The sequence below is a fragment of the Anolis sagrei genome, chromosome 1 (genome assembly GCF_037176765.1).
Source record: "Anolis sagrei isolate rAnoSag1 chromosome 1, rAnoSag1.mat, whole genome shotgun sequence".
NCBI classification, from domain to species: Eukaryota; Metazoa; Chordata; class Lepidosauria; order Squamata; family Dactyloidae; genus Anolis; species Anolis sagrei.
The window spans coordinates 330820517-330847995 of NC_090021.1; the positions used below are offsets into that span (position 1 = coordinate 330820517).

At 41.5% G+C, this 27479-nt stretch overlaps 1 protein-coding gene across 1 annotated transcript in view; it reads right to left on the minus strand.

The window, feature by feature from the left end:
* SYNE2 (spectrin repeat containing nuclear envelope protein 2) overlaps positions 1-27479 on the minus strand; it is a 343575-nt gene that overhangs the window by 300187 nt on the left and 15909 nt on the right. Inside the window, exon 2 of the mRNA XM_067468497.1 lies at positions 4259-4384. Within this exon, the coding sequence (XP_067324598.1) occupies positions 4259-4337 (79 nt within the window). The 5' untranslated portion in view covers positions 4338-4384. The remainder of the gene's footprint in view (positions 1-4258; positions 4385-27479) is intronic.

The window sequence follows — 27479 nt, forward strand, 5'->3', positions numbered from 1 at the left end:
TTTTCCAGTAACATTGTCTAGCCATTCCATGTTCATCATTCTTAGTTCCATGTTATCTGCTTTCTCAAAATCTTACTCAAAGAGCCAAGTTTTTAACTTTTTTTGGAAAGTCAGGAAGTAGGAGGGCAATCTAATATCCCTGGGGAGGGAGTTCCATAGCCAGGGGGCCACCACTGAGAAGGCCCTGTCCCTCATCCCCACCAATCGCACTAGTGAGGCAGGCGCGATTGAGAGCAGGGCCTCCCCAGATTATCTTAAGCTCCTAGATGGTTTCTAGGAGGAGATACATTCAGACAGGAAAGCTCGGCCGGAACCATTTAGGGTAGTGGTTCTCAACCTGAGGTCCCCAGATGTTTTTGGCCTACAATTCCCAGAACTCAATGGTCATCTTATAGCAGAGGCATGGGCAGACTTTGGCCCTCCAGGTGCTTTAGACTCCCAGCTGTTAGGAATTCTGGGAGTTGGAATCCAAAACATCTGGAGGGCCAAAGTTTGCCCAGGCCTATTCTAGCAACAGCTGACTATGGAGTTGTACTTTTGCATCTCAAATCCCAACAAATGTGGAGAGCTGAGTATAATTTTAAATGATACTTTCGCTCAGTCATTCAAGAAAACTAATTCCCCCAGACTCAATCTGGAATCATTGCTGAAGAAAGCAGAATAATGAATTCCTAGCATCCTGTTTTATTAGTAAAGCATCTCTGCAGTAAGATCCCTATAACCACAGAACCCATATCTAGCATGATTCTAAGCCAGTGGTTCTCAACCTGAGGTCCCCAGATGTTTTTTGGCCTACAATTCCCAGAAATCCCAGCCATTTTACCAGCTGTTAGGATTTCTGGGAGTTGAAGGCCAAAAACATCTGGGGACCCCAGGTTGAGAACCACTGATTTAGGGCTTTATAGGCTAAAGCCAGCAGTTTGAATTGTGCTCAGTAGCAAATTCTACATTATGTCATTTGGCACAGGGACAAGCCCTCCTGGGATCCTCAGATATAGGGTGGAATATACATGTTTAAATAATTATTTATTTAGTAATCCAAGGCTGCACTGCCCTTGCTAAGTAAAGGCTCCACGTGAGCTACTATTCTGGCTTTCAGGACCAATGGCCCAACACATAGCTAGCAACACACAACCTGCTAGCCACATGCACACCTTCACTGAACAGTTTTGCAGCTCTAATACCTCTATGGATCTTCTACTAAATATGTTGACCAAATCTGATCTGGTGAAAACAGATCAGAAACCCTGTATCCTCACTACCTCTGAGGATGCTTGCCATAGATGCAGGCGAAACGTCAGGAGAGAATGCCTCTAGACCATGGTCATATAGCCCGAAAAAATCTACAACAACCCAACCCTGTATCCTGTTTCTACAGTAAGTTTAGAACATACTCCCCATGGATACAGGGATTGTACTATATACTCAGAGAAGAGCCAGGCATTTTCCTCTGAAACGAAAAACAAAGTTTGCTATGAGTTGCAGGAAGACAACCATATCTTTTAATTTGCAGTGTTGAACAAAGATAAGGATAAAATTCAGCAAAGGAAAATACGACGGAGCAAATAGTACTGGCCCTCTCAAAACGTTAGTCTAAATAAGGTGTTATTATTATTATATTATAAAGCAGGGTTTCCCAAACTCTGGTCATCTAGGGACTTCAGCTCCCAGAAGACCTGCTGCTGAGGCTTCTGGGATTTCAAGTCCAAAACATTGGAATCTACAGAGTGCGAATCTCCGATCTAAAGCTTCAGGAATCCTTTCTGTTTCATAATCGGCATTGTAAAAATAAAACCTCTTGAGCAATTAAAGTGGACTATGGACAATGGAATCAAAGGCATGTGTAGTGTTCCAACCACTAGCAACAGCATGAACAAAGCCTGGAAAAGTTACTTTTTCGAACAAAACTCCCCAAGCCCCCAGGACAGCTTAGTAATTGAAGGAAGTCAGTTTTCCAAGCACGATATATAAACCCAATTTTCCTAGTTCCAACAGACCTCAAAACCTCTGAGGATGCCTGCCATAGATGCAGGTGAAAGGTCAGGAGAGAATGCTTCTAGAACATGGCCATGCAGCCCGAAAAACCTACAACAACCCAATGATATATTGTGATTCCTGTTTTGTAGATAAAGCTGAGAATATGCATGCTATAAGGCAGAGCAGGCAATCATTCAATCCTCAAGATGTTTTTGGACTGCAGCTCCCAGCATCCTTGGCTATAAGCTATGCTGACTAGGGCTGCTGGGAGTTACAGTCCAACAGTATATAGAAGGCTACATGATTGCAAACCCTCCTGTAAGGAAACCCCTATGAATTCCCTATTTCTCAGTTGAGATTTGATTGTGAATAAGAGTTTTGACTCACTGTTCATTCACTGAGCTACTGTCTATACCTGCACTGAATCTATAACATTCAGATCCCCCCTTTTCTCCAATGAGCTCAAGCTTAAACAATGGAAACTTTGCCACTCCATTTTATTACAGCATAATCTGCCTGGGAGAGATAGCCAAGGCTGCAAAAGTGTACCTAACCCATGTATGAATCATGCCCACTTCCAGATTCTCTAGGACAGCAAGTCTCAGCAGCCCTACCCAAGAGTACGTAATGCTGAAAGTTGTTCTTCAACAACACTTGGAAAACTACCTAATTCCCATCCCTGAGCTAATCCAAGTTTATTTAACAATCTTCAGCACAAAAATACATTACACACTAACATATATATACTGATATATACTTGTATACTGATATTCCAGATCAACATGGAATTAACATTTGAATTGTCACTAAAATGAGTTATGCTCCAGAGTAGACAAGCATAGAATTGCAATACTAGTACATTTTTGAATTATTTCACAGGAAGATGTTAATGTACATTCAACCATCCAAAAAGCAAACCATCCAATAGTCCGCCAAAAATTCAAAAAGCAAACCTTGAGTGTCATTATATATAAAGGACGCCAGTATCTATAATGGGACTTGAGGATCCATGGATTTTGGTCATCAAAGGGATCCTGGAACCAAACCCCATCACATATCAAGGGCTCACTTTTGTAAAAAAAAAACTGCAAATAATTAACAAAGGGAGGGGAATGTCCCATACCAGCTGCCCCGCACATGTCCAATTGTATCTAATATTATCCCTGCTGGCTCCAGGAGGAAGACATATCATCCAAAACACATAAAAGTCATTGCGTTGGAAGAATTAGTCATGGACAAATCCCTTAGGACAGTGGTTCCTGACCTTTGGTCCTCCAGGTGTTTTGGACTTCAACTTCCAAAAATCTCAGCCATCTTACCAGCTGATAGGAATTGTAGGAGTTGAAGTCCAAAACACCTGGAGAACCAAAGGTTGGAAACCACTGCCTTTGAAGGTATTAAATAAAGGTTCGGAAGCAGCTGGACATGGATTACAAGTTGTATAGCAGGCATGGGCAAACTTTGGCCCTCCAGGTGTTTTGGACTTCAACTCCCACAATTCCTAACATCTGGTAGGCTGGTAGGAATTATGAGAGTTGAAGTCCAAAACACCTGGTGGACCAAAGTTTGCCCATGCCTGTTGTATAGGACGAAAAGCAACAATCAATCTAGAAATCATAGTACTCAACAATTTGTGGAAGCATACAGTTGGTGATCATGGGAAGCAGGGTGATGACATGTAACTATTGCTACTTGGACTACGGCTCCCAGAGTCCCTGGGTATACAGTTGACTACTATGGGAAACAAGGTGAGAACATGTAACTACTACTGTTTTGGACTACAGCTCCCTGAGTCCCTGGGCCTGCTGGCTAAATAATTCTAGGACCAATAATCTAAAAATTAATTTTTTGCCCACTCCCAAACAGAACGCTACGTTAGATTGACCAATAGAGTCATTCTTCCATGAATGTTTTATTCTATGCCATATAAATAGGGCTAAACTGGAGATAGTTCTTGTACTTAATGCAATTGTGTAAAAAAGGGGATTACAGCAGATGTTGTCTGTCGTGCAACTAAGTAACTAGAAACATTTGTTGAAAGTCCCTCTTTCCCATAATCATTAAATACTCGGGGACCATTTTTATTTTTCAGTTTGGCAACACTACATGCAAGAGATTAAACCAGGCATGGGCAAACTTTGGACCTCCAGGTGTTTTGGACTTCAACTCCCACAATTCCTAACTGTTAGGAATTGTGGGAGTTGAAGTCCAAAACACCTGGAGGTCCAAAGTTTGCCCGTGACTGGATTAAACTAACTCAGAAAATATGTGCTGAACCTACCTTGCAACGAATAGTGGAGGTCATCGATATCCATAGAAGACTGCTCTTCCTCAGATGGTGATATTTTGGTAGATTCCATGTTTTGAAGCCCTTGGAAGTCACTCTGAGCGCATTTCAGCAACCAAACTGGAAGAAGAGACAGAGAGAACAATGAAAACTGGAAGCGTAGACAGTTTCTCCTACGAAATCAATACTTGCAATGAAAGGAAGGAAGGAAGGAAAAGGAAAGGAAAAACAAGAGCTTCTGTTTTCTGGCACAATGTTTTCTTGAGATATTTTTTTGATCAGGGACTATGCCTTCTTTTTGAATCACAAAGTCGTAAAGCTATCCTTCTGGGTGCTATTTCAAACAGTTGGCTCACCCTGATGTCTGGAAAATGCACTGCTGTCAAACAAGAAAGGGATCTCAATCCAAAGATCTCTGGCGAAGATTTGAAGGAGAAAGTTTAGAAAGCGGATGGAGCCTCCTGGGGAACTTTCAGCCGTGTGTGTTCCTACCTACCCTGAGGGGCCTTCTTTTATTTTCATCTCACTCCCCTTTGTTACATCTTTCCCATTAGTGAGTTCTTGTCTTGGTCAGCAATTATTACAGCAGGTTGGAAACAAAGGGAGCTGAGCTGACAAAAGATTAAAACAGTAACCAAGAAGAGACACAGTCTGACATGGCAAGAACAACCTTGCTGTATCTGTATCTTAGAGACCACAATGGACCTCTTTACATCTCATGTGCAACAAAGTTTAATTTTGCTTTCCCCAACAACACTCTTCCCGGCCTCCAGTCTCATCCATTTTAACAAATTCACATCTTAACAATTGCATACAATGTCTTCCAAATTGATTTTTTTAAGTTCATGGTCACCCTTGTACAATAGGTTTGTGCAGCTAAGCAGGGAAAGTTTCAAAACACACATACACCATAAACTTGCTGAAAAGGTGGACTGGAGCCAAAGAAATTTGAACTTGATCCAACACACAAAGCAATAAATTTACATCACTCCCTATTGTGGTAGATGCCCAGTTCATGCTGTTTATTGTAAGTGATTGCTCTAAATTAATTAAGGCCGCCTTGAAAAATGTACTCCTTCATTTCTGTTTATACATTCCCATATAAATCTTATTTATATAAATGGCTCTAGAAATGCCTTTTGACACAATCCGCTTCAAGATGGAAATACTGAAAAATGCTACCATACATATATGAAGGTTAGATCTAAGTATTAGCTTGGCTTGATAAATATTGATCCTATTTATTTTTAGATAAAGATTAAGTATCCTCTAGTCCACTGCTGCAGAAGGTTAGAGAATGGCAAAGATCTTTGGCCATATTCACAGTCAAGTCTAAAGTACATCTGAGTGTGATATCCAGAAAGTGTAGGGCTTCTCCATTCTGCTCGTATGGGGCGGTCGTAAAAAGAGCTGAAGTTATTATCACTGTGGCCCGTTCACACTTCACAATTATAGCACCATCACTCCAGTTTAACTACAATGGTATTCTGGGATTTCTAGTTTGGTGAAGCACTAGAGCAGTGGTTCTCAACCAGTGGGTCCCCAGGAGTTTTGGCCTACAACTCCCAATTGTACCAGCTGTTAGGATTTCTGGGAGTTGAAGGCCAAAACATCTGGGGACCCACAGGTTGAGAACCACTGCAATACACCCTGAATCACAACATTAGGATTCCACTTTAACTGTCATGAAAACATCCATTGCAATCCTGGGATTTGCAGTGTGAGGAGGGGATTTTGGATTCTCTTCTAGAACACTAGTGTAGTGATTTTCAACCTGTGGATCCCCAGATATTTTGGCCTTCAACACCCAGAAACCCTAACAGCTGTTAAAATGACTTGGATTTCTGGGAATTATAGGCCAAAACACCTGGGGACCCACAAGTAGAGAACCACTGGTGTATTTACACCAGGCATGGGTTAGGGTAAGGGTTTGAAGAAGGATGACCCAAATTATCAAAGGTCTCAAAACCATGAATCCCTCTGAGGAGAGGCTTAGGGAGCTGGGTATGTTTACCCTGGAGAACTTATGGTGAAAAGGTGATCATGTTTAAATATTTGAAAGGATGTCATATTGAAGATGGACCCAACTTGTTTTTGGGTGCTCCAGAGCAATTGTTCTCAACCTGTGGGTCTCCAGGTGTTTTGGCCTATAACTCCCAGAATTACCAGCTAGTTTACCAGCTGTTAGGATTTCTGGGAGTTGAAGGCCAAAACATCTGGGGACCCACAAGCTGAGAACCATTGCTCCAGAGACTCAGTGTGTGTGTACACCAGGCATGTCAGGTGTACCCACCCGGTAGGCTGTCAGGAATTGTGGGAGTTGAAGTCCAAAACACCTGGAGGGCCAAAGTTTGCCTGATTTACAGTGTATAATTAATGCAGTTGAATACCACTTGAACTGCCATGGCTCAATGGTATGAAATCATGGAAGACACATTCTCTGTAGGTCCTTCACCATGACTCTACGTCCAACATCTAACAGATACTGAATGACTATAAGATGCCTAGAAATAATATTTTAATCAAAAACACAATCAAATCTGCAAAAATTAAACCCACAAATGTGGGAGGCCAACTGTATCAGGCAGTTGTTCTCTAAGCCTTTTGTTTCTAGACACTTGAAAGTTTTCTTAATGGAGAGCTACCATGACAAAACAGCTCACCACCTTAAACAAGTTATAAACAAGCTAGCAGGAGTGGAATTTAAATGTAAGATATTGTCTATTAGATTGGATTGGAAGCCAAGTTTCCATCTACTAAGCCAGGGTGACAAACTCATTTTCATTGAGGGTCACATCAGACTTATGTTTGCCTTCAAAGGGCTGTTGAATCCATGGATGGAGAGTCATCGGATACAGAGAGTCAACTACCTTTAGTTTTTACCCTGTTGATATTGAATGACAATTCCCATTACTTTTGATCATCCACCATGTGGACTGGTGATAATGGTTTTTAATTGTGTGTTGTCTTATTGATAATGTTGTATATTTTTATTGTCTATGTTTTTTATTTTTAATTGCTTGCACTGTTGATTATTGTCTGTATTGTAAGCCGCACAGAGTCCCTTGGGGAGATGGTAGCGGGGTACAAATAAATTATTATTATTATTATTATTATTATTATTATTATTATTATTGCAACCCTTCAACACTTATGATTCTGAGGATCAGGAAAGGTTAAAGGACATTTTAAAGTCAGGTTGTTAGGAATTGTAGGAATTGAAGTCCAAAAAACCTGGAGTGCCAAAGTTTGCCCATGCCTGATCTGGAGAGTCACATAAAATTACATGGTAGTGTCAGATTTGGTCCATAGATTTTCAGTTTCACACATGTATACCATGCCATACTGCTAAAACTCTAAGGAGTTGCAATAATTTGTATTGAGAAGCATTTTCCAATTGTTTGTCTTGAGCACTTTTTATAATCCAGCCAAGAAGATTTTTTATTTCCTGTCTGTGTGGCCAGGCTTTTCCATACATGCAAAAGAACATTCCCAGCAATCAACTATTAAGCTTCAAGAAAGAGGCCAAGTTGGAAGAACCATCTCAGAGATAAAACGGCAGATTTGTTAAAAGCTTTGCACCGCTGGCTTCTGGTTTCATTTTTAATGTTAAACAGAGACTGTGCCTGTTTTATTTTTGGACACGCGAGAAGCTACAGGGGCAGGATAAAACTGCTGCCAGCAATTGTTATAAAAACTTATTTTTCGTTGTTGTTATAATCGCGGGACCGATCTACACATGCAGCAGCAGAACTAAATGATTCTGTTTTTCCTGGACTTTAACCAAATTATTCTGCCCATGGGGGAAAGAATATTACATGTTTAGATACTCTGTCATATGAGAACAACAACAACAATTCCCCAAACACAGGATATTAGCATATCAAGGAGATAAGTAACCTAAATCCCTTTTTCAAAGCACATCAGCTATCTACATGCAATCAATTTATTTTCATGAAGGATCCATTAAAAAGAGAGCTTGGAAAACTACTTTTTAAGGAAAATGCTTCCAGAAATCTCTTTTCTAGTCAATACAGCCAATGATCATGCCAACTGGGAAGTTTTGGAACTTGCATCCCAAGAAGAAATATTACCAAGTTCTTCTTTAAATATGCAATTGGTTCAAATCTAGGAGGAAATAATACAGAAAAATACAGTATACTATCTGATACTAAGAAATGTATAGAATGGTTCTTAAGCTTATCTGTACAAAATGCCCTTCATATCCACAGGTTCTGCATCTACAGATTTCACCATCTATGGATTGAAAATATTTTTTTAAATCCCCAAAGCAAGCCTTGGTTTTACCATTTTATATAAGGGGCACCATTTTTACTATGCCTTTGTAAACAAAATAGTGGTTCCCAACCTGTGGTATGTGGACCACCAGTGGTCCGCATGAACTAAAATATGATCTGCGGCCTCACTGTTACTGCAAAGTGGTATATAAATACTGTAAATAAATAAATACACCATTGCAATGAGAGTGACTGGTCTTGCAAAATCCTCTTATAGTGCTGAGGCTTATTAAATATGGTTTTCCGTAGATGGCGACAACTTGATGGCATATGTTATATATCAGAAACTAGAGCTGATGTAGTCTATCCAATGCAATTTTCTGAATCAGCACCTCAAATAACCAACCCGAATCGAAAGTTGATCAAAAACTGATTCACAACCATTTTGGTGTTAATGTTGGAGAGTGGTCCCTGGTCAAAAAAAGTTGGGAACCACTGATATAAAGAGACTAGTTACAGGAACATCTAGGAGTGAGCCTATAATGGTCATATTAAAGTCATCCCATTGGTTGTCAATTCATTTCCAGGTAAAATGCAAAGTGTTGGCTTTGACTTTTAAAGCCTTACAGGGTTTGGGTCCATGTTACCTACAGGATTGTCTTTGTCTGTACAATCCATCCCAGCCATTTCGGTCCCCTGGGTTTTCCATTTATCCCAACCAACCAAAGCCAACTGACAACCATCAGTAGACCCAAGGCTGTGGAATGACCTGCCAGGAGAATTCTGACAAACAAATCAATTTTAAACACACCTGAAGACTTGTAACTTCTGGAAGGCCTAACAGTCAGTTTTTATATGTTGTCCTTTGACATGGCAACCCAGTCAGTTTCATGGCAACCCAGTCAGTTTTTAACTATAACTTTTACATTCACGTTCTGTGCCTACTGTGTTTTAATCTTTGTTTTATGTATTTCAATATGTGTCTTCCATAGAAATATAAAATGGAATGTATTTTAACTATGTTGTGCCCCACCTCATGCCATAAGGAGAGGTGGGTAATAAAGAAAATGATTGGTATTAGTATTGAGACTCCATGGATTTTGGTATCTATGCAGGTCCTGAAGCCCAGTGGAGACCAAAGGTTCCACATAGATGGAAGAATGTGATGTAGCACCATCTTCCCAGCTCATATAACTTTATTTTAAAGTTTGGTAATCCCATTTCTGAATATTATTGTTTTTCAAATCTAACCTTGGGCAGCACATTAGCATTTGATGGCTTGGTGACAACTACGTTCCCATCTGTTTCTTTCCAAACTTTAGTAACTTTAGTACTTTAGTAACTTTGTGGTCTTCTCCACTCAGTATCAAGGGATCACTGTATTTCAATTCTCTGGAGGTTTCCAAGCAGAGGGCGGATGGCCATCTATTGGGGATGCTTTGATTCTGGGTGTTGGGCTGGATGGCCCTTGTAGTCTCTTCCAACTCTCTTCCATAGCTGTTAAAGGTGGAGGGTGTACTTGTGTTGGCCATTGTTCAAGGACCATTGAGGAAACTCCTACGCTTGTGTATTTGGAGTGCCCATACATTGGTGCTCCTTCATTTGGGGTGTAGTGGTTTGAGCACTGATCTCTGACTCCACAGATAGGAGTTTGAATCCCCACTCAGACATGAAATCCACAGGTACAATGGAAGGCAAAAACCTTGCCAAGAAAAACCTTGCCAAGAAAACCCTCTGATAGAGTCATCTTAAGATCCCCAGGGGTCAGAAATGACTTGAAAGCACATCAACATCAACAATAAATGTATAATTATCTTTTTGGCAAAGACGTTGCTTCCAAGTTTGGGTGAGAGAAAAATATTGCCCCAGATACCAAATCTCTAGGGAAACAGTATTCTACCTATTTGGTCTTGGTCCAATTTAAATGAAGAAACCATGGCAGTGACCTTTAAAGAAAAAGAAAAAGCAGAAGGCAGGGAAGGGGAAAGCAGATGCTATAAATGTGACGGGAAGATTAGCTCTGCCAGTGAAGTAGGCAGAAATATTGGAGTGTGTAAATCAAACATAAAAAGAGCAAGATTTTACTGATTCCAAAAGAAGCGAGGGAGCTTTTGTGTTGCCTTATGTTTGACATGGAAGTCTGCCAGCACTATATAAATGGATTTGCTGCTGGAATCCCTATGGGAGGTGACTACACACCAGTCTTTGCTTGTGTTAAACAAATCCAGAGCTTGGGAAAGCACCCTTGCTTCCAGTCCACAGCTTCCAGAATCTCCCGACTGCTTTGGCCAGTGGTCATGGTGACCAAAGCTGAGTATTGGGTTGCTGTAAGTTTTTCAGGCTGTGCGGCCATGTTCCAGAAACATTCTCTCCTGATGTTTTGCCTGTATTTATGGCAGGCATCCATAGAATGAGGATGTCTGCCATAGATGCATGCAAAATGTCAGGAGATAATGCTTCTGGAACATGACTATACAGCCCAAAAAACTTAGAACAACCCAATGAGTCCGGCCATGAAAGCCTTCGACAACACAAAACTGAGTATGTTCAGTTTGGAGAAGAAAGGTCGAGAGGGGACATGATAGCTATGTTTAAATATTTGAAAGGATGTCACATTGAGAAGCAGGCAAACGGGCTTTCTTCTGCTCTAGCGACTAGAATACGAAGCAATTGATTCAAATCGCGGGAAAGAAGATTCCACCTAAACATTAGGAGGAACATCTTTATGGCAAGAGATCTCTGGCAGTAAGACATGCTTGCTGCCTGGGAGCGTGATGGAGTCTCCTTCTCTGGAGGTTCTCAAGCAGAGGCTGGAAGGCCATCTGTTGGGAGTACTTTGATTGTGTGTTCCTGCATAGGAGAATGAGGTTGGACTGGATGGCCTTTTTGGTGTCTTCCAACTGTCTTATTATTTGCCATACACATTAAATCAGCCTGTTGTTGTTGTTCATTCATTCAGTCGTCTCCGACTCTTCATGACCTCATGGACCAGCCCACGCCAGAGCTCCCTGTCGGCCGTCACCACCCCCAGCTCCTTCAAGGTCAGTCCAGTCACTTCAAGGATGCCATCCATCCATCTTGCCCTTGGTCAGCCCCTCTTCCTTTTGCCTTCCACTTTCCCCAGCATCATTGTCTTCCCTAGGCTTTGCTGTCTCCTCATGATGTGGCCAAAGTATTTCAACTTTGTCTCTAGTATCCTTCCCTCCAGTGAGCAGTCGGGCTTTATTTCCTGGAGGATGGACTACGTGTTATGATTTTGGCCAGAAAATCTATCCTTGCATTTGCTCTTTCATATAGCACCTGTTTTGCATTTTGACTCCTGCTTTGTATTTAATTCTTGGAATCCATGTAGGTGAGTACCCAGAAAGCTGAAAGCGGTACTCTTACATATTGATTTGTGGCAAGGGCATTCTGGGTGTTAATTATTTCCATTGTCCCCTGCCCTACAACACTACAGATTTGCAGACTGATGAGAAATTTCATTTGGGGAGACTTACTTCTAATTGGAGAGGGAAATTGTCATTTCTCACCCAAATATATGACTTGAAGCATCACCAAATAAAAAGTATTTCATCTTTTAAGATGGTACGCTACTATTGACTTAATGCATAAATCAAGGTTTCACTTATCCACGTCCAACAAAATATGACTTATCTGGGTAATCCAGCTTAGAAGAACTTTTTTGTTTTATTTTTCTTGGAAGACGCCTGTGCGTGTGTGTTTTTTTTTAATGTGAAGGGTAGTGCACAGCCGATCAACACACAGTCTTCACAGAGTGAAGTCCCAACCAATGGCATGGTTAACACAATGGTGGTGGTTTCTAAATCTGTTGCAGCCTTCTTCCACCTGCACAACCTTATGGAAATCCTCCATTTCAATATGACTCCCTCTTATCTGCAGTCTCATGTATCCATGTGAAATCTAGAAACGTAAACCCTGTTAATTTAGGGTTCCTTATGAATCTTTATCTTTAAATCTTGCCCCCGGGGGTTTGTTGTTCATTCGTTCAGTCATTTCCAACTCTTTGTGACTTCATGGACCACTCCACGCCATAGCTCCCTTTTGGTCGGCACCACCCCCAGCTCCTTCAAGGTCAATCCAGTCACTTCAAGGATACCATCCATCCATCTTGCCCTTGGTCGGCCCCTCTTCCTTTTTCCTTCCATTTTCCCCAGCATCATTGTCTTCGCTAAGCTTTCCTTTCTTCTCATGATGTGGCCAAAGTACTTCATCAGGTCAAACCACTGAGCTGCTGAACATGCTGACCAAAAACGTCGCCAGTTCAAATCTGGGGAGCGGAGTGAGCTCCTGCTGTTAGCCCCAGCTTCTGCCAATCTAATAGTTCAAAAACAGGCAAAAGTGAGCAGATCAATAGGTGCCGCTCCAGCTGGAAGGCAATGACGCTCCATGCAGTCATGCCAGCCACATGACTTTGGAGGTGTCTGTAGACAACACCGACTCTTCAGCTTAGAAATCGAGATGAGCACCAGAATCGAACACAACTGGACTTAATGTCAGGGGAAAACTTTTACCTTTAACTAATTTACGGCGCCATAAAATCTCCAGCAAGCAAGCAAAAGAATGAGGAAGTACTCCATCAGTGGATGGTGAAATGACAGCTCCCCGATGACCAGAATACCCTCATGAAGCTGGAATGTTAAATTGTCTCTGTGTGTCTGTCTATATATGCTGTGTGTCTATGCCACTGAATGTTTGTCATGTATATGTATATTGTAATCTGCCCTGAGTCCCCTGTGGGACGAGAAGGGTGGGATATAAATACTGTAAATAAATAAATAAATGTATACACATATACTTAAAATTATTATTATTATTATTATTATTATTATTATTATTATTATTCGTTGTTGTATCCAGTTTTTTCACTCTACAAAGAAAACTCAAAGTGGCTTAAAACTCTTGCCCCATTAGAAAGGGGCACTGTTTAATCTAATTAAAAATATCATCAATTCATGTAACCCAGCTTCCCTCAGGGTGCATGCCTCCATATACCATAATTCCTTGTAAACAGCCAAACAGGCTAATGGTTGATAAAAACTGGAGTCCAGAACATCTGGAGGGCTCTACAATGAGAGGAAAGTGGCATTCAAACCAATTAATCGATTTAATTTTGTAGCCTATATATAACACATACCACCCAGCAGACCTTTGAGTTCCTCCGGGGAGAGAGGGCAGGATAGAAATAAAGTATTATAGTAAGCCAATGAAACACAACATGAAACTCCAAATTGAATTCAAACTAAGGGCAAGAAAAACAGAAAACACAGCATGTGAACTGCAAATCAATATTTTAAAAGGCAAAAGGAGAGGAAGATACAATCAAGGAGGAAGCAATCAAGGTTATCCTTTGAGGACAGAGACCTCAGGCCAAAAAGCTCAGAAAATGTTACAGTCCAAAACCCTATAGTCAGCAGGAATACCAGCTGAGGCACTCCAGTAGTTGATATCCAAGAAATATAATATTTCTGCAAGAAAAAAACTTCTGTATTGTTGAAGGCTTTCATGGCTGGAATCACTAGGTTCTTGTGGGGGTTTTCAGGCTATATGGCCATGTTCTAGAGGCATTTTCTCCTGACGTTTCGCCTGCATCTATGGCAAGCATCCTCAGAGGTAGTGAGGTCCATTGGAATTAGGAAAATGGGTTTATATATCTGTGGAATGACTGGGGTGAGGCAATGAGCTCTTCTCTGCTAGAGCTGGGTGTGAATGTTTCAACTGACCACCTTCATTAACACCTCTCAACAAAAGATTCCCCCAGGCTCAGCCAGACCTTCAAATGCTAATGAAGGTGGTCAGTTGAAACATTCATATTCAGCTCTTTGCCCCACCCCAGTCATTCCACAGATATATAAACCCATTTTTTCTAATTCCAACAGACTTCACTACCTCTGAGGATGCTTGCCATAGATGCAGGCGAAGGTCAGGAGAAAATGCCTCTAGAACATGGCCATATAGCCCAAAAAAACCCACAAGAACCTAAAAAACTTCTGGTTCAGGTAGCTGACAAAAAATGATTACCATACATACTTGAGTAGAAGCCAAGTTTTTCAGCCATTTTTAGGCTGAAAAAGTCCCCATTAGTTTATACTCAAAAGTTATTTATAGTCAAAGTTATTTATCATTTTAGTCTATTATTATTATTACATTTATTATTTTACTGTATTATTACTGTTATTATCTCAATTTCTATTATTTTACTGTATTATTATTATTACATTTATTATTTTACTCTATTATTATTGGAAGGATACATAAGCACGTTTTTTATTTTACTCTATTATTACTGTTATTGTTGTTGTTGTTTATTCGTTCAGTCACTTCTGACTCTTCATGACCTCATGAACCATCCCACGCCAGAGCTCCCTGTCAGTCATCACCACCCCCAGCTCCTTCAACATCAAGCCGGTCACTTCAAGGATGCCATCCATCTATCACTGTTATTATTACATATCCATTATTTTACTCTCTTTATTATTATTGGAAGGATACATAAGCACATTCACATTGAAGAAGGTTAGAATAATGGTTTAATCAGAGTTGGACAGTCTTATCTTAAATTACAGCGTTATGTAAATATTAAAAAACATTTAACCTACTGATGCCTCAATTAATGTAATTTTATTGGTATCAACTTTTATTCTGAAATTTATCAGTAACTGCTGCATTTCCCACCCTTGGCTTATACGCAAGTAGATATGTTTTCCCACTTTTTTGTGGCAAAATTAGGTGCCTCGACTTATATTTGGGTAGGCTTATACTTGAGTATATGTGTCATCCACCCAGACACTATAAAAAATAAAATTGCAATATGTCTGAGCGAACTGCGGGTGTCTTTCTTGAGAAGCTTGAGATACTCCGCAACTGAGGCCTTTACTGGTTTTAAACATCAAAAAAGGATATTTATTTATACAAAGTCCTTGCAGACTTGGCACAGTTCATCAAAGTTGCAAACAAACAGTCAATAGATGAAACCACAGAGATATCCTTTCTTTCCTTCAGTTACTGAGGTAACCTTTTCCCCAGATGGCAGATAAGATTCTGGAATCTTTCCACCCTAACCCTAAGCTGTTATGGTTAGAAAAAAGCAGGGTTTTTCTCTATCTATAGCTTAAGGTTAGTTCTGGAGACAAAGCAGTGAAGATTCTCTCTATATAACTATATAACTAAATCTTCTCAATTGAGCTTATCTATCTATAGTATCTCAATACAGCTCAATACACAATATACTATCTATATTAATATAGCTTGATATACAATACACAATATATAATGTATAGCTTAATACTCAATATATAATGTATAGTTTTTGCAATGGTTTTCCCAGAGCTACCTGCCTAACCATCAGCACGTCTGAAGTCTTTCCTCTAAAAACTGAAAAGGCAGGGGAGATTCCAAAATGGAGATATTTTCCCTGGGAGAAAAGGCGGTCCCTAGACCCAAAGAGATACCTTTCTGAACCAAGAGCTGCAAAGGAGGCCTGCAGACTGGCTTTGCAGACTCTGATACTATTAACTTTCAAGGCTCTTGCAAAGCTGCAGCAGCCCTGGGAGAAAATGCAAGAGGGAGCAACCTCAAGCAACTGTAAAGTAAGACAAATCAGGCTCCTGGGAGACGGAACAGTACATATGGTAAATAACAAGTGCAACTAATAAAATGAAGGCAGCTAAGAAAAAAAATATCTGGGTAGACTTTTGAGTCTTTTAAATGCCCAATTTCCCCCTTCCGCCTCTTTGCTGTAGCATCTCCCTCCTTTAAAACCACAGAACATCCTTCAATGGAGGGCCAATGATTTCTTTAGGTCTTGCTCCCGCCCAAGGACAAAACTAGCTCCAGGACAGGAAAAGGGAGGAGAAAGATGGCAATTAAAACCAACATTAGCTTGGCAGGTTGACAAAACAGGATAAACGAAGAAGCCCAGGTCCTTCCCAACCAATGTGCCTCTTGCTTTTGCTCATGCATTGTGTTTGACCATTCCTCAAAGAAGGTTTTGACTGCCAAAACATATGGGACATAATGAAGGTGTGTTTCCAGTGTTTCCGTGTTTTTCGTTGCTCCTTTCAGGCACCCATGAGACAGAAGAGGATTGAATGTGTTTAAACAAGGTAATAAAAACATTTATAGGAAAGTGGGGAGTTGAGAGTGCTATTTTGACCAAAGACAATGAAAGCGCTGTATGTGTTTGGAAAGAAGAATTGGCAAAGCAGACTGAAAAGAAAAGGGATTTTGCAATCAGGACGGCAAAATCTTTGAGAAGAAGATTAGGAATACAACTATGTTGTAGAGCCAATGCAGTTTGACACCACCAGAACTGCCATGGTTCAAGTCTGTGTAATCATGGGCATTGTAGTTTGGTGAGAGAAGGCTAAAGACCTGGTAGAAATATAACTCCTATACTTCTATATTATTGAGCCATGGCAGTTAAAGTGCTGATAATTCTAAAGTGTAGATGCACTCTAAATGTAGAAGGGCGGTTATACAAGGGTTGAATGAAAAATAATGCCTCCACCTTTGTTACTTGGGTTTGGATGGGAATATTTTAATAAATCAAACACAGAAATAATCCTTAGAATGTCCTCTTTAACTACCACTATTCACTGTTCCACAGAATCCCCAGACAATTGGATACATTTCTGTCAACGATTAACAAGTTTTCTGAAGCTGTCACAGAAGAACCCAACACTGTTTCCGCAACCCATCGTGCACAGATCTTCCGATAGCCAAGCAAAGCAATAATGTGACCCACACATTCGTGTGAAATGCCGATTATGCTTGAAATTTCTCTCTGGGTGATATGATGATCATCCTGAATCAATCTGTCAACCTTCTGCTTGTGAAACTCAGTGGCTGCTATCACAGGATGTCCAACTCTTTGTCACATAAGTCAGATGTTCCCACCTCAACATCTTTAAACTTACTCGCACTATGATGCACAGTACTCACATCAACACAATCACCATAAACAGCTTGCATTCTCTGATGAATCTCCTTTGGGGTGACACCTTCTGTTGTCAAGAATTCAATGACTGCACGTTGCTTAAGTCGCATTGACCGACCATCTACTCAGAGTTCCATACTTCGCACTTTAACAACACAACTGTTCAATGCTAAGGCTTCCCGCCAAAATGGAACTGTAGAGGAGAGTCTACTGAACAAGCCAGTACCTGCCGCATACCAGTACTGACATCTGTTGAGGAGTTACGAAGGTAGAGGCATTACTTTTCATTCAACCCTCATAAATGAACCAAATAAAGTCCTCAAATACAAAGACGTAATTGCGAACCAAAACCCAAGATCACATGTGCCAACTGACTTGCATTGTGGTGCGAGAAGACCATCAAAAAGATTTGGATCCATTAATTTGTCCTTTTGGTGGTCCTCTAGCACCACGACATCTAGCATCAAATCAAGCCTGAAACTGATACTATCACGAACATATCATAAATCACATAACCTGATGAAGCAGGATATAATGCTATGTAAAACTGAAAACAGTAGAAAAGGGGAATCTGACAACAGAGCCTTAAGTATCTCATTAACAATGTCAGCGCATGTTGACATGTATGGTGACCATACAGGTAAAACAAATGATCAGCCAACAAGAAGAATGCTGAATCTTGTCTCTGTCATATGTTTTTGGAACCTGAGAGAATTCTATATGTACCAATGTAGGTTCTGCTTCCACAATCTCAATATCAAGGCAAGGGAACACCTTTCTTGTCCCTGGCCAGCCAACCCAACCATCCTCTCAAATTTCTACAATAAACTGCAAAAGGTCTTTTAAAACAAGCAGGAAACATTTGTAAAAAGCTTTGTGGTTTTCCACTCAAGGTTGGCTGCTAATCAGGAAAACCTAAAAAGAAGCGGTTTTTGAGGATTTTTTTTATATGTGTGGGTTGCTGCTGAAATTTGGCATTGAAAGCTACCAAAATTCAACAGTGTGGGAACATCAGATGTAGCAGCCCATGGGAGACCCTGGGAAGAAATCAGCTACCAAAGTTGCTCACACTTGGTATGAACAAAACACAACAAGAAGGCAAAGCCTGGGATCATCAGGGAAGGATGGAAATTATTATTAGCAGCAGTAGTAGTATTTCTCCACTCCCCCTGCCCAAGAATTGGGACTTAGAGCATGTAAGATGGGGCTGTGACACAACTAGCTGATAGCCAGCTGCATTAAATCACTACTGACCAAGAGATCATGAGTTCAGAGGCAGCCCAGGTCATAGTGAGCTTCTGCCCATTTGTCTAGCTTACTGTCAGCCTATGCAGCCCGCAACTCAGTTGCCTCTGTCAAGTAGGAAATTTAGGTACCGCTTTATGCAGGGAGGCTAATTTAACTAATTTATGACGCCATAAAACCTTCCAGCAGAGTGTAGAGGAATGAGGAAGTACTCCATCAAAGGACTCAGTGTCACAAATGGATGGTGAAGCAGCAGCTCCCCCTGTGGCCAGAATCGAGCACGAAGCTGGAAAAGCTGGAATGTTAACTTGCCTCTGTGTCTATCTGTATATTGTATGTTTAACTGACATTGAATGTTTGCCATGTATATGTGCATTGTAATCTGCCCTGAGTCCCCTGCGGGGTGAGAAGGGTGGAATATAAATACAGTAAATAAATAAATAATAAATAAGAGCATGCCTAGGGGGGAGTTTCTCATCTGGTATTAGCCATGGATTGAGGTTCCGGGTTTTAGTATGTCACTTTTGGACTCTCACTTGCTGAGGTGTTCCTGTGAATATCTTTGTAGATCTTGGAAAGCTATTTCTTGATTTAAGGCGTTGGCATGCTGGCTGATATCCCAATATAGAATGGGCCAAAGATGTCAATGCCTTGGTCCTTTCATTGATGGCTGCTGAAAGATGTCAGGTGGTGCAATACCAGTATAATTTATCCAATGGTATGGGGCTGGATGCCACAGGTAGACATCCTGTGATAATGCGGCATGTTTCATTAAATGCCACGTCCACTATTTTAACAGGGTGAGATGTGTTCCATACTGGGTATGCATATTCAGCAGCAGAGCAGCACAGCGCAAGGGTAGATGTCTTCACTGTGTCTGGTTACGATTCCAAGGAGGACATGGGAGAAGACTCCATGCAAGATTGCAACACATCTGGGCATCCCTTGAACAATGTCTTTGTAGACGGCTGATTGTCTCACACCAGAAATGACTTGTAGCATGCAACCGAACAAACAAACAAATCAAAGCAGACAAATCATATTATCTACTTTGAGTATCTACTTTCTACGCAGAGGAAAAGAGTTCTTGCCATACATCAAGGGAACCACTGACAGCATAGGGAAGCTGATGAGGAAACACAACATACAAACTATCTACAGACTCACCAAGAAAATCCAACAAATGCTACATTCAGCAAAGGACAAGAGGGATCCTCTCACTTCTGCAGGAGTCTACCGTATATTATGCAGCTATGGACAAGTCTACAGAGGGACCACCAAACGCAGCAGCATTGCCCAAACACGAATCAAGGAACATGAAAGGCACTGCAGACTACTTCAACCAGAGAAGTCAGCCATAGCAGAGCACCTGATGAACCAACCTGGACACAGCATTTTATTTGAGAACACAGAAATGCTGAACCACTCTCACAACCACCATGTCAGACTACATAGAGAAGCCATTGAAATCCACAAGCATGTGGACAATTTCAACAGAAAGGAGGAAACCATGAAAATGAACAAAATCTGGCTACCAGTATTAAAAAAAAACTCTAAAATTACAGCAAAACAGCAGAAGGGAAACAATCTGGGACATCTAATCACCTCTCAACTAAAGATTGCTCCTGGCACTGCCAGGCCATCAAATGCTAATCAAGGTGGTCAGTTGAAACATTCACACCTAGCTCCAACAGACAAGAGTCCTTTGCCCCACCCTGGTCATTCCACAGATATATAAACCCTTTTTCCTAGTTCCAACAGACCTCATTACCTCTGAGGATGCTTGCCATAGATGCAGGTGAAACGTCAGGAGAGAATGCCTCTAGAACATCGCCATACAGCCTGAAAAACCCTACAACAACCCAGTGATTCCGGCCATGAAAGCCTTCGACAATACATATCTACTTTGAATTGGATTGTTTGAGACTACACTGCCATATAATCCAGTTCAAAGCAGATAATCTGGATTTTATATGGCAGTGTAGAAGGGGCCAGAGATTAAACATGTTCAAACTTTTGAACTTTATAGATATTTTCTATTTCATTGTACTGGAGCATCACAGAGAGCTTGTCATAAGATCAAAGAATGTAGAGAAGAAGGACTATGCTAAGGGAAGCACACAGTTCCTAAGAGATGAAGACCTGGAAATTTGACCAGAATAACTAAGATGTAGAAGGAGCAGCTTATCATTTAGCAGCCACCGTGATGGCCATATATTTTACTATTAATTCTGTTTTGTTTTCTACTACTTGTGGTTGCCATGTTTTCAGCAAGGATGAAGTGTTATCTGGAAGGCAGCCAACCTTCCAATGCCAGCAAAGGCAGACAGACCTGCAACAAACAGAGCCATATGTGAACCCTCAAAGAAATATTTTTTCTGCCAAAAGAAAAGGTGAATTGGCTATGATTGAAGTCTGCAGAAGCAACACTTCATTTTTATATAGAAGTCAACCTACTCTGTTTCGCTTTTTAAAACAAAAACAAAAACTATTTTTCAAAGTCTGCATGACTTCTGATTTGTTTTTGTTTTCACTTCATTTTTTTCCGTCCATGAGTGGTTTTGGGGCAAAAAAAACCTAGCCTCCCCATCTATCCAGGTTCTCCACCACTGATTTTAAACCAGTTTTTTTTTCAACCTGGGAATCGGGACCCCTGTGGGGGGACCATGCAGGGGTGTCAGAGGGCTTGCCAAAGACCAACTGAAAATAATAATAATAATAATAATAATAATTATTATTATTATTATAAGACTTTATTTGTACCCTGCTACCATCTCCCCAAGGGACTCGGTGTGGCTTACATGAGGCCGAGTAATACAAAACAATAAAAAAAACTCATAAGCAGAAAATAAGCAATACACATTAACAATAACACGACGATGTTTAAAAACCTATGGCTGGGCCAAATGTAATAATTAAAATTAAAAAATAATAATGCTGGGCATGACAAGGTGACATATAACTAGGAAAGAGGTTTTGGAGAGGGATGAAATGTGCAGACAATCCTAGATCACTAATAAAGTGCTTTTAGGGACATATTGCTGGGAGTTTCCTTATTCTAGGAAGGCACACTGAAACAACCATGTTTTCAGGCTCCCCCTAAAGACTGCCAGAGTTGGGGCATGCCTAATGTCCTTGAGGAGTGAGTTCCAGAGTCGTGGGGCCACCACCGAGAAGGCCCTCTCCCTTGTCCCCACCAATCGCGCTTGCATTGGTGGTGGGAGCGCAAGCAGAGCCTCTCCAGATGATGGAAGAGATCGTGTGGGTTCGTTTCTGTTGGTCATGGGGATTCTTTGATTGTAGGTGAACTATAAATCCCAGCAACTACAACTCCCAAATGTCAAGGTCTATTTTCTCCAAACTCCACCAGTGTTCACATTTGGGCAATTGGAGTATCCATGCCAAGTCCAGATCCATCATTGTTTGAGTCCATAATGCTCTCTGAATGCAATTGAACTCCAACTCCAAAACTCAAGGTCAATGCCCACCAAACCCTTCCAGTATTTTCTGTTGGTCATGCCAAGTTTGGTTCACTTACTTCATTGGTGGAGTTTGGAATGTTGTTTGATTGTAGGTTAACTATAAATCCCAGCAACTATAACTCCCAAATGACAAAATCAATCCCCCCCCCCCCCCCCCACCATCTCACCAGTATTCAAAAATGGGCATATCAAGTATTTGTGCCAAATTTGGTCCAGTGAATGAAAATACATCCTGCATATCAGATATTTACATTACGATTCACCACAACACGAGGAACTGTACTAAGGGGTCGAGGCATTAGGAAGGTTGAAAAACACTGCTTTAAACTTATCCCATGTTAGGAATTGTGGGAGTTGAAGTCCAAAAAACCTGGAGGGCCCAAGTTGGCCCATGCCTGATTTCGACTCATAGAATGCAGATTGAACTGAATTGAAAAGGATTATATGAGTCTACACTGTCATATAATCCAGTTCACTCTTCATTATAATGGAAGTGTAGATGGGGCCACAATGAGTGCAGTCAGAGGTGGCCAACTTATAAATCAAATCTTTCATAAGCGATTATTTGCACAGAGTCACTCTCTAACTATTTCAGCACGTCCTTGAGTTCAGTCAAAGGCTGACTGGGTCAAGGCAAGATAAGGAAGAGGAAGAAAAGGGGAGAGGATGGGCAGAGAATGTGGAGCATTTCATATGAAGCCAAGTTTACAGGTTTTAAAAAGAAGTAAGGGAAGGGGCTATAGCAACACCTTTAAAACTTTAGACTTTGTGCTCCCTGGACAGAGAGCTGAGTCACAGGCAGATGTCAATTGAAAACCTTGGGGTGTCATCCAAAGAATGCAAACAAAATGGGAAAGTGTGGTTTTACTCAAAACCAAAAATGGAAACTTTCAATCTCTCCAGCACCACCAATGCCACATGAAAAAGAGGAAACAGGAGAGAGAGAGAAACACAGAGACAAGCCCAAATCCTGCTATAGCAATGTCTCATACACAGAGAACAGTATGTCCGAACTGGCTTATTCAACACCAATCTTCCCATGCTACTTCTCTTTAAAAGTAATAAGTTAGTTATAATTCCAAGGTCAGTATAGAGTCGCCAGTTCAGGATTCTTCTGGCCAAAACCTGAAATTCGGACACATCATCCAGCAATGACATGACGTGTTATGCACGCAGCATACTGCAGTTTGGGCACTAGAATATGAGGGTTTCTCGTGCAATTGCACGAGAAACCAGGGTTCAAATCATGTTTTGACTATGATATTGACTGGGTATCCTTGGACAAGTCACATACTCTCAACTCAGAAGGAGCCACAGAGGCGCAATGGGTTAAACCAGGCATGGGCAAACTTTCTAACTCAGGAGCCATATGCTAGCACTTCATACTAAGGGGACTAAGGAAAGGATGGAAGGAAGGAAAGAAGGAAGGAAGGAAGGAAGGAAGGAAGGAAGGAAGGAAGGAAGGAGAAAGAGGGAGAGAGGCAAGAAAGAAGGAAAGAGGAAAGGAAGGATGGATGAAAGGGTGGAATGGAAAGATGGAAGGAGAAATAGAGAGGCAAGGAAGGGAATTAAGGAGGAAGGAAAAAGAGAAGGAAGGAAAGACAAAAGGGAAGGGAGAAACAAAGAAAGGGTTGGAAGGAAGGAAAGAAGGATGGAAGGAATAGATAAGGAAAGAAGAGAAGGATGGAAGGAAGGAAGTGAAGAAGGAAGGAAAGAAGGATGAAAGGGTGGAAGGAATGGAGACAGGGAGAAAGAGGGAGGGAGGGAGAAAAGAGAGAAGGAAGAAAAGACAAAAGGGAGAGATGGAGGGAGGGAGGAGAAAGAGGGAGAGTGGGAAGGAGGGAGGGAAGAGGGAAGGAAGGATGGATGAAAGGGTGGAATGGAAAGATGGAAGGAGAAAGAGGGATGTAAGGAAGGGAGGGGGAGTTAAGGAGGAAGGAAAAAAGAAGGAAGGAAAGACAAAAGGGAAGGAAGAAAGGGTGAAAGGGTGAAAGGAAGGAAAGAAGAATGGAAGGAAAAGGTAAGGAAGGAAAGAAGAATGGAAGGAAAAGGTAAGGAAGGAAGGATGGAAGAACTGAAGGGAAGGATGGATGGAAGGAAGGAAGTAAAGAAGGAAGGAATAATAAGGAAGGAAGGAAGGAAGGAAGGAAGGAAGGAAGGAAGGAAGGAAGGGAATGGAGGGAGGGAGGGAGGGAGAAAGAGGGAGAGAGGGAAGGAAGGGAGGGAGGGACAAAAGAGAGAAGGAAAGAAAGAAAAAAGGGAGGGAGGGAGGAGAAAGAGAGAAGGAAGGAATGGTGGAAGGGAAGGAAGGAGATAAAGAAGCAGGTAAGGAAGGAAGGGAAGGAGGAAGGAAAGAGAGAAGGAAGGCTAGGATGGTGAGAGAGAAGAGGACCTCAGAAAAGACCCCAAGGGGCCGCATCTGGCCCTTGGGCCTGGGTTTACCCATATCTGGGTTAAACCCTTGAGTTGGCTGAACTGCTGACCTGAAGGTTGGTGGTTTGAATCCATGAGATGAGTTGAGCTCCTGTCTGTCAGCTCCAGCTTCCCATGCAAAGATATGAGAGAAGCCTCCCAGAGGATGGTAAAACATTCTGGGATCCCTGGGCAATGTCCTTGTAGATGGCCAATTCTGTCACACCAGAAGCGACTTGCAGTTTCTCAAGTCACTTCTGACACAGAAAAATAGCCTCAGAAGTCAATGGTAAACACTTCTGAACACAACTCTCCCAGGAAACTCTGTGTTAGGTTCCTCTTCAGGTCAGAAACAACTTGAGGAAACACAAAAAGAACAACTTTCATTCTGGGTTGACTAAGGCTGCATCTACACTGTTGAATCAATGCTGTTTTCTACCACTTTAACTGCTCTGACTCAATGCAATGGAATTCTTGGAGTCTGGTGAGGCACCAGCACTCTTTGGCTGAGAAAGCTAAAGACCTTGTAAAATTGCAATTCCCATGATCCTATAGCGTTGAACCATGGCAAAATGCTGTCAAACTGCATTAATTCGACAGTGTAAATGTACTTTGTGTGATCCATTTAGAAAACAATAACTACCCTATGGAATGAGCTTGCCCATCGCATTTTTAGATGAACCGGAATTGACACAACCAGACTGGTGGCTTGTGTAGATGCCTTATGGGCAAGGCCTATGCATTTCCAACCTCCAATGATTGTAATTACATTTATTTCCCCTGACACATTCAACTGCAAGCACACCAGTGTGCTCTAGAGACAGCAGTTAGGGAATGATGGCCTGAGGGCTCCCTACCACCCTGCTCATTAATCTGTAATCCATACATGACAATAATGAGTCCCTTCCTGTCTTTATTCAAAGCCATGACTGTGTTAGTCTGAGTAAGTCTACAAAGGGATCTTTGGGTTTAATTGACAGAAGTTGGCAACCTAAGACTTTGCAGGTTTAACTCCACTTCAACAGATGATATACAGTCAACATATCACTTTCACTGGGGTTAGGGGCACAAGGACCCACGTGAAAGTAAAAAACCACAAATAAAGAAATTGCTAAATTTTTTACCTGATAGAATACCTCTCTGGTAATTTTGAGATCTAGTACAGGCCTGGGCAAACTTTGACCCTCCAGGTGTTCTGGACTTCAACTCCCCTAATTCTTAATTCATAGAGCAAAACCAGCTCCTTGGTACAATGAGGATATGGTGGCAATGCAGCAGGAGAGACGAAGGCTAGAACGTTGTTGGTGTCAGACTTGTAGCAAGCCCGACCAAGGATAAAGTATTTAAGAGCATATTCCAAGGCAATGGAAGCAGCAGCAAAGGCCCATATAGCTCCTAACATTGCATCCGCAAGGAACCACCCTTACGAGCTGTTCTGAGTGGTCCAGGGTCTTCTGCACTCGTCATCGAGTGGGACAATCTCGGACCTCTCAGCGGCACATTATGAGGAATTCATGTGGAACATTGCAGATAAAATCACCTGGATCGGTTTCGATCTGGACTCCAGTTTAAATACAATAGCATTGGATGTGACCCAGGGCTCTTCCACACCGCCCTATATCCCAGAATATCAAGGCAGAAAATCCCACAATATCTACTTTGAGCTGGGTTATCTGAGTCCACATTCAGATAATGTGGGAGTTTCTGCCTTAATATTCTGGGATATAGGGCTGTGTGGAAGGATCCCCAGGCACCTGCTTGCCCTGTTTTAATCGGTTATTTTCAGTTGGTGCCTTCAGAGGATGTGGACAGGAACCTTGGAGGTGTGAAGGCCACTGCGTCTATTCTGGACCCTTGCCTGTCATGGCTAATAAAGCTAGCCAAAAGGGGACTGGCCGAGTGGGTTAAGCTCGTGATCAACACCTTATTGGCCCAAGGCGTAATTCCATCTAGTGTTAAAGAGGCCATAGTAAAGCCAATCCTTAAAAAAACATCCCTTGACCACTCTAGAATGAACAACTTTAGGCCAATAGCAAATATTCCCTTCTTTGGCAAGGTTTAACAGCAGGATAAAAGTAAATAATAATAATAATTAATAATAATAATAATAATAATAAGCAGACTATAATCAGAGGCATAATACCATTGTTCACATGATCCATTGGAACTTGTGCCACAAATACCATCTGTCTGTGATAGAACTGGTGGGATCACAAGCCTGAAAAGGTTACAGAAAATGAACACATCAAACTAGCTGTTTAGCTAGCCATCTACTAATGATTACTCCACTTAACTTATCCAAATCCTCTTCCATGCCATAGTCAACATTATCAATTGTCCTTTAACCTGATTGCCTGAAGGCCTGGTCCCACAGCCACGTTTTAACCTTTATTCTAAAGGTGAGGAGGGATGACGATGACCTAATTTCCCTGGGGAGCAAATTCCACAGGTGGGGGGCTACCACCGAGAAGGTCCTGTCTCTTGTCCCCGCCAAGCGTGTTTGAGACAAAGGAGGGGCCGAGAGCAGGGCCTCCCCAGATGATCTTAAGCTCCGAGGTGGGACATAGAAGGAGATATGATAAGGGTTTGGAGCACAATACTCCTGACACCACGATTGTGGGGGGGAAAACAAGTATGGATCGTCGATGCTGTAATCCCAGGTGATAGCAGAATTGATGAGTAGCAACTGGGAAAGTTGACATTATATGAGGATTTAAAGATCGAACTGCAAAGACTCTGGAACAAGCCAGTAAAGGTGGTTCCTGTGGTGATCAACACTGGGTGCAGTGCCTAAATACCTTGGCCTGCACTTAAATACAATTGGTGCTGACAAAATTACCATCTGTGAGCTGCAGAAGGCCACCTTACTTGGATCCGATTAC